The 11,991-nt window shown below is 36.3% G+C and overlaps 1 protein-coding gene across 3 annotated transcripts; it reads left to right on the top strand.

Annotated features, from left to right (window-relative positions):
- The first annotated feature begins 1,716 nt into the window (after window positions 1-1,716).
- Window positions 1,717-4,410, top strand: LOC108376330 (uncharacterized). 3 transcript variants are annotated; one of them, XM_017632532.1, is made up of 6 exons: window positions 1,717-2,105; window positions 2,383-2,479; window positions 2,533-2,641; window positions 2,697-2,859; window positions 2,967-3,032; window positions 3,100-4,410. In XM_017632532.1, exons 2-6 carry the CDS (start codon window positions 2,473-2,475, stop codon window positions 3,397-3,399), a joined length of 645 nt encoding a protein of 214 aa, XP_017488021.1. In that variant the 5' UTR covers window positions 1,717-2,105; window positions 2,383-2,472; the 3' UTR covers window positions 3,400-4,410. The 3 variants fall into 3 exon arrangements, with proteins under 3 accessions (XP_017488021.1, XP_017488023.1, XP_017488024.1); XM_017632534.1 differs by lacking the exon at window positions 1,717-2,105 and adding an exon at window positions 2,138-2,319; XM_017632535.1 differs by lacking the exon at window positions 1,717-2,105 and having other exon boundaries at window positions 2,345-2,479.
- The last annotated feature ends 7,581 nt before the right edge of the window (window positions 4,411-11,991 follow it).

Raw genomic sequence — 11,991 nt, 5'->3', positions numbered from 1 at the left:
TCCATATTAAAGCGCCTGGTTATCAGCCAACTGTTGAAACAAGATTGGGTGGCAGATCTACAAAGCTATCTTCACATGTATCGCTCGACAGAACGTTCCACTACTTTAAAAACACCGGCTGAGTTGATGTTTGGTCGAAATATTCGCGATAAAATGCCAACAATATTTCAACCATTAGAGAAGAATAATAAAACTTTTGATCGCGATAAAGAAAAGTGAGAAAATAAAAGACGTGTAATATAAAATTTTTATGAAATAAAAAGGAAAGGAGTAATGTAGTATCTGGTAACACTAAGGGCCAGTTTTTCAGTGCACGGCCGTGGTTTAAACTAAGTTTAAACGCCCGATCTGGAGATTTCAGCCAGCTGTTCAATTCAAACTCAGTTTACTTAATCTAAGTTTAAACTGGCACTGAAAAACTGGCCCATAGAAGTGAAATATCTGGTAACATAAGAATGTCAAAAGGGAGAATTTAAATAAAGACAGAGGAGTGCAAGTATCTGAAGAGACAAGACGTATTTAAAATAGATAATAAACTTTACAGTTACTATGCCCGACCGCTCCGCATACCTTTGTGAATCCATTGCCATAACGCGCTCTTACTCCACTGCTATAATTGCAAATGCGTGAGAATTCATAATTTTCCTCAAAATATGTAAAATCAACCAATTTTACTATAAAAAGCACATGATGAGTGGTTTTTAATTCCCTTCCAATTTGTTTTCCTTTATAAAGTTGACTTCGAAAAACAACTGATAGCTGGCAATGCTGAACATTATTCCGCAAGGGTTGCAGAATGTAAGTTCTTCGTTTTTCGTACGAATTACGAAAATTTTAGTTTTAGAATGGGGGTGTATATGTATATATTACTTTAGAAAAACCAACGTGTAACTTTTTATCTTGTGTTCTCTTTTACAAAACTTAGGGGACTCTTAAACTCGTAAAGTCTTAAACTGTGTAAAATTCGTAAGTTTACGAGGCTTTTATGAGAATGCCCCCTTTGTGAAAAGGTGTAAATAGGTGCGTTTTTCACTTCACTTTGGAAGCTTTCACTTCGTCTCTTCATTTCCACAAATTAGATTTAACACCAAAATAAATAGAAATTTCTTTTAAATAAATGATTTTTTTAACCAAAATCAACAATCTTTGCTAAAATTCTTGTTAAATAGTAAGTATGGCAAAGTGGCTTTTCGCAAAAATCTACTAAAAATACGTCTAATAGGGATGCAAATTTTGGGTAGTAACATCGATATATCGATGTTTCGATGCTTCGGAAAAATTAAGATCGATGCTAAAATACATCGCCAGAAAAACATCGATATTTCGATACTTTCGGATGTTTCACAATTTCTTAGGTTGTAGTCACATTAAAGGGAAAATTTAATACTTTTCAATTCAAACTCTCTGAAATTCACTTAGAATAATACCTACATATGGATGTATTTCTCTGTACTTATTTACCATTCCTTTACCTTTCTTATAAGTAGAATAAAAATGAATATCGTCGTAAGTTCGCTGAGACTAAAGTTTGGAGACCCAATTTCGTTGAAATTTCAACGGGAACCCGGTCCTTTTTTAATGAAGTCTAGTGTTTGCTAGTCTGAGTCACGCCAAAGTCGATGTTAAAACATCGTTGAACTGACATCGAAGTATCGTCAATTTAGCGATTTTTGGAAATTGTAAACATCGATGGCAAACATCGAATTTTGAACCGATGTTATCGATGTTTCAAAAATATCAATGCATCGTTTGCATCCCTACTAATAAATCTTCGACCTGCACCCGGTTTCCAACATTCTCTATCGCTAAAACTCCAACGCCAAAAAGTGCTAAATGAATATTAGCAATTTTCAGCGATTTTCGCGATTCTATCATGAAAATGCAACTCTAAAAATCGCCATTTTTGGTTCATTTTTTTACAGATCTTAGAGATGAACAAAATGAACCCGGATAAGGTGAATGAACTGTTTTTGGCAGCTCATACAGCTAAAATGGCGATTCCAGCGTTTTTTCCATCGCCAAAAATACTTATTTTTCGCTTAAAAGCCTGCAAATTTGACGACGACAAAAATTCGGTGCTAAAAAAGTAAATCAACAAAAAATAGGTAATATCTAGATTGTTGNATTTTTTTACAGATCTTAGAGATGAACAAAATGAACCCGGATAAGGTGAATGAACTGTTTTTGGCAGCTCATACAGCTAAAATGGCGATTCCAGCGTTTTTTCCATCGCCAAAAATACTTATTTTTCGCTTAAAAGCCTGCAAATTTGACGACGACAAAAATTCGGTGCTAAAAAAGTAAATCAACAAAAAATAGGTAATATCTAGATTGTTGTTTGTTTAAAATACTCGATTAAATAAAAAATTTTGTAATTCATAGTAAAAATGGAAAACGGCAACCGTAGAAGGGTGACAAAGGAGCAAAAATGTATGCTTGTTCAATATTTGGAAGAACACAGGGAATTTGCTCATGACAGGTATGGAACAGATTTTCTCGTAAATGAAATCGTCTAAGTTGTTTTTTTTTAAGATTGCAAAAGTTTGCTGGAGCAGTGGAACCATCTTGCCCAGAAACTAAACGCGTGTGGAGGAGCCATTAAAGACGGTGAAGGATGGAAAAGAGCGTGGGGATATATGAGGTACATTTCTTTGAAAATTTACATAAGTAGCATTATGATTTCCGAATAATGAAAGGAGCAAGGCCAAACAAAAATCGCAAGATTTGAGAAATTCTATTCAGCGAAGCGGAGTAAATTCGTCTATTACTGCGAAGTATCTGAGTAACCTCGATGAGCGCATCATTGGCGTTATGACCACAGTTACAGTTGTCGGTCAAACGGAAGTTGGCGAGCCACTGGTGAGTTAAAAACATTTGAATTTATAAAATGCTATAAATTCACATGCTATCAAAATGTTTTGTAGTTTGAACATATATGTTACAATTTATGCAATTTTTAATTATAGAGAAGTAGCGGCGCAGTAACTTCCGTGGAAATATTTGACGCTCCTGCGGACCACCTTGACATAGAGGTAGGGTCATCGGCCTTTATGCCTATCTCCGGTTTTATATAACTTTTTAACTACTTTTTAATTACAGATTCTTGAGGAAAGTATGGAGGAACCGCTCACATTAAATATGGTCCCTGAGGATCTACTGCCACCACAACATCGCGCTCCGAAACGGAGAAATTGCTCCTTAGAAGAGGCAAATACGAAAATGATAGCCATTGAAGAACACAGACTTGTCCTGGCCGAAAGGAAAATTACCGCGCTGGAAAACAGGAATTCCATCGAAGAGAGAAAGGCTGACGCTTTGGAGCAAACCAATGCAATATTGTCCAACATTTTCCATAAATTGGACGATTGGGCAAAAATGAGTGCCCAAGCTGCATATTAATGTTTTTTTTTTTAAATATATTTTTCACTCAAGCTTTAGGACAGCGTAGTGATTTTTAATTTTGTTTTGTAGATTAGGTATTTAAGCTGTAGGTTAATTTTTTGAAGCTGTAGAATAGCGCTGTAATTTTTAAATTTGTTTTTAGATTAAGTATTTAAGCTGTAGTGAAAGGTTTAAAGCTGTAGGGCAGCGCTGTAAATTTTCTTGTAAATAAATTAGGTATTTAAGCTGTAGGTTAAGTTTTTGAAGGTGTAGAACAGCCTTGTGATTTTATATATTGAACAACGTAAGTTACTAAAAACACCATTTTGAATTTTGGTGCTATTCCTTTTTTCTTCACATTCAAGACTGATATTTTATTGAGAAAATAATTGAATTATTATAGCGATTAGAACAATTTTATTTTTGGGTTTATTATGGCATCCAATTTCGTAAATTAAAAGAAATTATTAACTACATGTTGTCTCGCAGATATGCCTTGAGGAGATATTTCTCCCTCACTGCCTTCATAAAAAATTTCATTTTCACTTGACATTTGAATATTTTCTAATTCTCCACTGATATTATTCATAATCATAATATTATGCAAAATAATGCATGAATTAATTATTTTTCCTGCTACGATGGGGTCATACATTAACACTCTCTCTCTCTTAGAAGGCAACGAAATCTCAATTTGGGCACTCCAAAGCAGCGTTCAACGCATTTCCTGGTTTTTCTTTGCCATCTATTATAGTTTTCCTCCGATTGAGATAGATTTTTACCCTGAATTGGAGTCATTAAGAAAGGAAGCTGCGGCTATCCACTGTCACCTGTATATAAAATATATGGAACCTAAGTACAAGCAGAAATAATAAAATAGTAAATAACTTCACCTAACAACCAAAAATTTCGTTTACCATTTGAGTATTTATTATCCAACGGAACCTTAAGTGCACTCGCTCTCCATACTGAAGCATCGTGAGCAATTCCACCGAATCTCGCATTACAATCTAATATTTTTAAATTGAAGTCGCATACCTTGGAAAATAATTTATATGATTATGTTGTGATTATGTACATTTCAAATAAATATTACGGCTGTTCAGGATATTGTGCATATGCTCTTGGATTTGCATATTCGGTGCATTTGTAAATTCACAACAATAAAATGCACACGGTTGCCATGGCAGCAATCATAAAATTTGCAAATGCAATTCCAACTGCAAACCCAAGACCATTTCCACAATATCCTGAACAGCCCTATTGATTTATTCTTACCACTTGCACGTTTATTGAGTGACCTCCTTTCCTACACACATATACGTGTTCGATGACCTTGCTTGGTTTCTTTATGTTAATATGGGAACCGTCAATAGCACCTATTACCCCTGGGAAACGGAATTCACGATAAAATCTGTGGAAATCTGCTAACGCTGCTTTGCGAGATATTTAGCAAAAAGATTACGCATTTTCGTGAAAATAATTTGTTTAAAAATATACAAATCTATATTCACCTTGAGCGAAAAATCGCAAAGTTCCAAGGAATCGCACCTGCTGCAATTTCTCGCATATGAGGACGGATCTCCTCAAAGATACTGTTACACATTTCTTTTGTGAGCCTGAAAAGCTCCTCAAACCTCTCTTCAGAAACGTTGAAGGGATCCGTAGACTCCCTCAAGATTTTGCGCTTTTTGCGAAGGCTGTTTTGAGGGGTCAGGTGTGACTTTTTACTAAGTGTGAACTGTACTCTTTCCAATGGGTTGGATATTAAGACCTACGATCCCTCCTCCTCCGCCCACTAACCCAAAAACAGTGGGCAAATAACTAAACATTTCCCCAAGCACTTGCTACGAAGAGTGAACTCCTCTAATATATTTATGTATTTGGTTTGACTCTTAATTAAAAAAAAGTCATATATACACTTGTGATCAGGTAACTAAGCCAGCAACATTTTGATAAATTTTGGCTATTTTGCTTTCGTTTATTTAATGTTTACTATTTCTCCATAAAAGTCTAGCTCATTATATGACAAACACCATATAAATCCAGATTTCAAACTTTTGTGCAAAAATTATCTGCAAAGTTTCAGCTAATTTTTCAACAAGCAAGTCTTAAGTTGTTAAAAAATCGCGATGATTTTTAATCATATTTTTCTGACCGCATTACAAATTTTTTTCCATACAAAATAAATTCGACAATTTGCACATTATTACCCTAGAATTTAATGTGCTATTAAACTGCATACTCAAAAAATTCTAAAAAATCTTAATAAAAAGTTGGTAATTTAGCTGAAACTTTGAAGGTTTTTCATAATTTTTGTACAAAGTTTGAAATCTGGATTTATGTGGTGTTTGTTATATAATGAGCTAGACTTTTATGGAAAAATAATAAACATTAAATAAACAAAAGAAAAATAGCCAAAATGTTGCTGGTTTAATTAGCTGATCACAAGGGTATGTTTATGAAATAAATATATATGTACATACTTATATCAACACTTTCTTGCCATGTCACAGAACAAAGTCAACCAACTATTTTTGATGCGATCAGCATTAAAAACATCCATTGCATCATCCTTTAATAAACATTATTGTTGGATAGGAACGGATTTTCATTTCAAGCGGTAAATACGAAAATCGTGTACAAAGAAGTTTTCCTACTCGTCTATTCAGGCCATGTAGTTCCAGAGCAACTTGCCCGAAAATTGGCTCTGTGTTTTTACAGTAACCACAACATTGTTCATAAAATATGACCATCGTCCTTCCAAGAAACGATTGGATGTGTGATTTAGTAAATAATGGCTAGCAACTTAAGAAGCGGCTTGCATAGTGAATTAAGTTATATTTATAATATTTATTGCTGGTTTTCATGAATAGCATTACAGCAGTTTTTTGTAGTGGTGGTTGCAACAAAATGCTTAATTAACCGACTTGTTTTCACTTTGCAAACACTTCATTTAATTTGCAATCTAAAACTCTTCGATTGTACTTTATTAATTTTATTAATAATTTATATGAATTTATAATAATTCGGTCAAAATTATTGCAAGGTTCTACTTACTTTTATTTTCACTACTTTTCACTATTAAAATCAAAACAAAATTTGACAGCTGCCGTTGCTGCACAGCGCCTTTGGCGGCCGGATAAAGTAGTAAATTTAGGCTGAGCAATTTTTAGCGACAGGGTGGACAGAATCGCAATCTTCGGAGATCGCCAAAAATTCGGATAAAATTGTAGCTTAAGCGTTTTAGCAGATTTTAGCATTTTAGCGGTAGCGAAAGTCGGAATCCGGGTACTGGCATCGGTTATTTGGAAGTCATTTTGGATTTTCATTTTCACATGCGTGTATAGTTGTAAGGCGAACGGAAATGAATGGGTGGATACAAATTTAAAACTATTTAGTAAATATATGAGGAAAATAACAATTATATTTTAGTATTCATACATCCTCAATTTTACACCAAAAAATAAACATTTAAGTGAATATCGGAATGACGTTGTTGCTGTGTATCTGGTAATCGACGATAATCGATTCGTTAAATTTTAGTATTAATAGGTGCGTTCGTTTAAAATCTCCAGCAGAAACCAACCAACTGCCAAATTTCGGCGAAATGTCATCTGTTCTCTCACAAGAGAGAAATATCCAAAATAGTACGCGAACAGAAAATTTGCAGAAACTTGCAAGTTAGACGAACAGCTGATATAATTTTTGTTTACATACAAAAGTGTAAAATTTAAAACGTACGAAAAGTCATCGCAAAGTGTTATACTGACACAGTTTATTGATTAAACAAATAACTACTTATTTCTTACAAGTTTAATTAGTCGCATTTTGTAATTTTTATCTTCAGACCCATCAAATTCAATTTTGTGATTTGCGTAAATGCCAACCAGCTGTTCTTGATCAGCTGTTTTCCTGTTGGCAAATTGCTGTTGGCAAAAATTTTTCCAACAGAAACCAGCAGCTTCCCCTCAAAATGAAATGTCAGTTTGCTCTCTCAATTTCCCCTACTTTGCAAGTTTTTTGCGTACGCGAACGCAAAAACTTGTAAGTTTTGGTTAAACATGAACAATTAACAGCTACGCGAACGAACCTAATATCATCAGTGAACTGTAATTTTTCAGAGCCTAATCTTCTATCTCGAAAAGACCGTTCGTTTCGTCTGCCAGATGTTCGTGTGTTGGCACCGTGTAAATCGAAGTCGTCTGGCAGTACGAAAACAACTGATCGTTACGTAGTTATCGTCTAGTTTAGAATTATCGAACGCGAAAAGAAGACGAAAGTGAATCGACAATCGTTAGAAATAGACGAAAGGTTATTGGTGATCGTCGAAATGGAGAATGCAGCTAAAAAAAATAGTAAATTTACTGAATATATTATTTATTTTGTGAAAAAAAATAAACGTTTGTGTTTTCAGTGCTTAAAAAACTGCAAACACGCAATTCGAGCCTGGTAAATGAATTACAGAGGCAAGAGGATTGCCAGTATTTGGATCTGATCGAGGAAGGTTAGAGGAGAGATGAAGCAAATAAGAATAAAAATAAATTCGCACGGTCCACCAACCAGAAGTGCTATTGAGTGGAAGAAAGTAAGTATATATTTAAATGTATATTTCATGTCAAACAACAATCGGCGAAGTTTTTTCTCTTTATATGGAAGGTATTTTTTATTTATGGTATATTTTTTCTCTTTATAGGTAGGTATCTGCAATAAAAAGTGTATTTGTAATTAAAAACAAATACACTTTTTATTGCAGATATTTGCAGACCTAAAAAGCCGCACAAAAAAAATATTGCTGAAACTGCGCGCAGTATAAATGGTGTTGGTGGGGGTCCATTCCGTCACTCTCCGCTCTCCGAAACGGGACAGATCACTGACCAGTTGATTTGCAAAGCAGCAGCACCCAGCGGCAGGATTTTTGGAGTTTCTGGACCTTCAACATCAGCATCAAATTTCAATGAATCTTCGGATACGGAGATGCCCGCCCTTTTTGTGTTGGAAACTGTAGCGCCAGCGTTCTATTTAATGTTAAGTGTCTATGAATGCATTTGCCGGAAGTCAAAAATTACCTAACGAGAATTGCCTATTACTTTCAACTACATAAAACCCCAACACTCTTATCCCAGTATTTATAACTTGGTGCGAAACTCCACTAACCCTACGGTTCGATAAGGCAGTTATGAGTATGGATGTATTTGTGTGAATGTGTGAGTATGTGAAAGTGGAGCTTTGAGCATGCGTGAGTTGATGAGGGTGAGCGGTTTTTCTCTGCCACTTTTCCCTCTCCACTCTGCGATAGGCCAACGGGAGGTGAACGAGTTAAACGGCCCGGTGATATACCGCCAGCATATCCTGACGAATAGCATGGCTGAATTTCATGGGATCTGAGTTAAGTTAATGTGATAAATTTAGTGGGAAAATTTAAGCCCCGCGATTATCAGTAACCTATACGGAAAACGTCTACAGAAGTCCGCTCATACTTGCAAACCTATGTACATATGTGTAAGCACGGAGCCAATATGTGCGTTTGTGTGTGTGCAAGTATGGCTGCGCTCAGTATACGTATATTTATAGATGTGAAAAATAATTAATCTCCCATGTCACAATTGCAGGTCGCCACGAGGAAAAAACGAAAAAGGAGGCCTCCAATCTGCCGGATGAGCTCCCACTACCATCAGACCGGATACTCGTAAATTTACGCAGCACGACTACCACCAGCTCCATCGATCCGACCGCGCAGGCCCTCTACCACACGCCACTACATACAACCAAATAGAAATTCTGGCGAAGATCGCAGTCCACTCCACAGAAAACGCAACCACAACAAATAGCACGTTAGACCAGCTGATCCAGCGATTGGGCCTCATACACGTCAACAGCCGCCTTACATAACCAAAAATGTGGCTATGTATACATATGTGAGCTTGAGAACTATATCAAACTAAGCGTAGCAGAGGGGGAGCGCCAAACAGCTGGAGGCAACGATCGTGGTGGGAGCAAAATCAATCATACCAACTGTAGCAGAGAAATGGATCAGAGTGGGAGCGCCAAAGAGCGGGAGCCAGCGAGCAGCGCAGAGGAGTCACCGACATCAAGTGGAGCAAAGGAGCGACGGCGTCGCCATCCAGCAGCAAGCCGCCGGGCGTAGGGCGGTGGCACTGATCAATGCTAGATTGATAGGTTTTTACTAGACTCCTTTTTTTTGAGTTTGGATTAATTTGAATGGTTTTTTTTTTTATTAAACTACTAGTTCATAAGTTTAGTTTTTAAGAAGTTGCTTTTATGTGTTTTTTTATTTTTCATTTGCACTGATACCATAGTTTTTCGTTTTGTCCATTACTTACCCACTTCATTTATTTTCCCTCGTTTTCACTGGAATACTTTAGTTTCCTTGTTATTTTATTTCGTTCTAATTCGAGCACATGTATGAATTAGCTTTGAGAAGTTTGGTAAATTTTAAACTTATCGTTCTCATACTCATACGCTATTCGAATTTCATAAAAATTTCATTTCATTTCAGGCGTTGTCCTTTTAAGTTTTAAACGAATTCATTTTCGGCACTCACTCATAGTTTTCGCGGTTTCACTAGTATGAGTAGATTTTTGAAGTTTCTTGTTTTTTTCTGATTTTCGAGAAGTTGGTTTTATATAGTCGGTCCCGTAAATTAGCTTCTTTATGGCACAGGGTTTTGTTCTTAATTTTTTTTGCGTAAGGGTACCATCGATAGTTGACCCGCTCGACGCCCGCCACCACGAGCGAGTGATCGAGCTAACAAAGATCATATCAATAAGACCCTTACTATAGGCATGTGAATGTATGTATGTGATTTGTAGGGTAAGCTCTCCCCATCTAGGTTCTCTTCGGCGTTGCTGGTACCATCTCCGCTGCAGTAACCAGGTGGGTGCATTCCATAATTTTTCTATATCCTACATATGTTCGTATGTACATACAGACGTAATTGCGTACATATATATATATTATGCATATAGTATATGTTTGTCTACTTTGGAAAGGGTATATATGTTTACGCATATGTATATAAACATACTAGTGAGTATATAAAGCGCACTGACCAAACTGTTTGCTTTTCTTTTGGTCAGGCGTATACGAGTATGCGTATACATTCATACATAGCGATGTACACCTACATATACCCTGTCGTTTATTTTATATGAACATTATAGTTTGAAATTGGAAAAAAATATATAATTTTTGCGTTTTGGTTATATGTATATATATATATATTTTTTTTTTGAAATTCCATGATCCGGGTTTTTTTTTCTTTTTAGAATACAAATACCTCCATAAGTCCTTAGTTTTAGAGACAGTGAAACTGAAAGATATATTTTTGCATTGGATTATATATTTTTTTCTGTAGGAATTTCATACTTATAAAAAGATATTAGACCAGAGTTAGATATTTTCTGTGAGAATATACATAGATACATATCGAAATATTCAGGTTGTCTAATTGAATTAGTAGCTAAGTTCTTTTGTCTGTTAAGAATTTTGGAGTTCATACTAGTATTAACTAGTTCTGAATTACTGATGTTATTGTAGGGATAGGCAAGTGGAATAAAGAAAGTAAGATACTATTTATTATGAAGATTTGTATTTATCAATAAGTGAAGGGTATAGCAGCGATATTGAGTGCTAGTTTTTTTATATTCTGGGTGTGGGTGTCGTGCTTGCACAACTGAGGTGAAGCAGAGGGGGCATGATGACGATACGGAGAGGACAGTGACGGACTGATTTACATTCGGACACCTGTCAGGTAAAGGGGGCGGTGCTAAAAAGAAGGAGTCATAGCAGCGCCCATGGCTTCGTGGAGCGCACGCAGGAAGGGAGGGACGACTCCACCTAACCCGGACTGGTTCTCTTTTCGATGCTCTTCTTTACTCCTGTTCTATTATTCTTTTGGTTTTTCTTGTTTTGCGTGATAGTTTATCAACGCGATTTCTCACAACCAGGCATGATTAAGCTTTTGTTAATATAAATAACTAAAGGTAAGGAAGGTAGAAAAGACCCATCCCACTGACGAGGCAGCTAGGGCCTGCAAGCATGCCTGCATGCTGCCTCTCCTTGTCCAAGTAAGCAGCTACATTACAATGGCGCCCAACGTAATAGCCCACTAACGTTTTTGTTTTCTCAAGTTTTCTTTTACTTTTCTTTCTTTTCCCTATGATTTAAATTTCTCCATACTCTTTCAGTTCTATAACATTAACTTTTCTCATCGGACGTGTTAGGGTGAAGAAGGCAGCACAGTCTAGGGCAACCAGGGTTGTTTGTGTCTGATTAGCAAAGCGGGCGGGGTGAACAGTGGCAGCTTCGGTGTGCCTTAGGGAGTTCAACACGACCGTAAGTGACCTTCGAAAGTTGCATTGGCACATAATGAAAACATCTTTCTTCTAATTGTTATTTTTGATTAGGCATGCTATTCAAGCTACCGTGCGTGTTGTCAAGCACCATGCAAAAGTGAGGTTTCTGGCACGTCTGAAACATCACCCACACACCAAAGCGAAGATAGATATGGGTGAAAATTTCTCAACTGGACCTCGGATTTCAGTCAAGTTCGAATTTTTGCGTGAAAAATTTGTGGGTAGAGAGGTT

This window comes from Rhagoletis zephyria, unplaced genomic scaffold (genome assembly GCF_001687245.7).
Source record: "Rhagoletis zephyria isolate East Lansing unplaced genomic scaffold, Rhagoletis_zephyria_1.1 Rzeph_scaffold_10278, whole genome shotgun sequence".
NCBI classification, from domain to species: Eukaryota; Metazoa; Arthropoda; class Insecta; order Diptera; family Tephritidae; genus Rhagoletis; species Rhagoletis zephyria.
The sequence above is the reverse complement of the archived record's forward strand: the minus strand, read 5'-3'. Positions and strand labels throughout refer to the sequence as shown.

Excerpts from the sequence above, each read along its gene's own strand:
- LOC108376330 (XM_017632532.1), top strand. Across the intron at positions 2,860-2,966 it reads CGGAAGTTGGCGAGCCACTG|AGAAGTAGCGGCGCAGTAAC; the intron begins GTGAGTTAAAAA and ends TTTTAATTATAG. Across the intron at positions 3,033-3,099 it reads CGGACCACCTTGACATAGAG|ATTCTTGAGGAAAGTATGGA; the intron begins GTAGGGTCATCG and ends TTTTAATTACAG.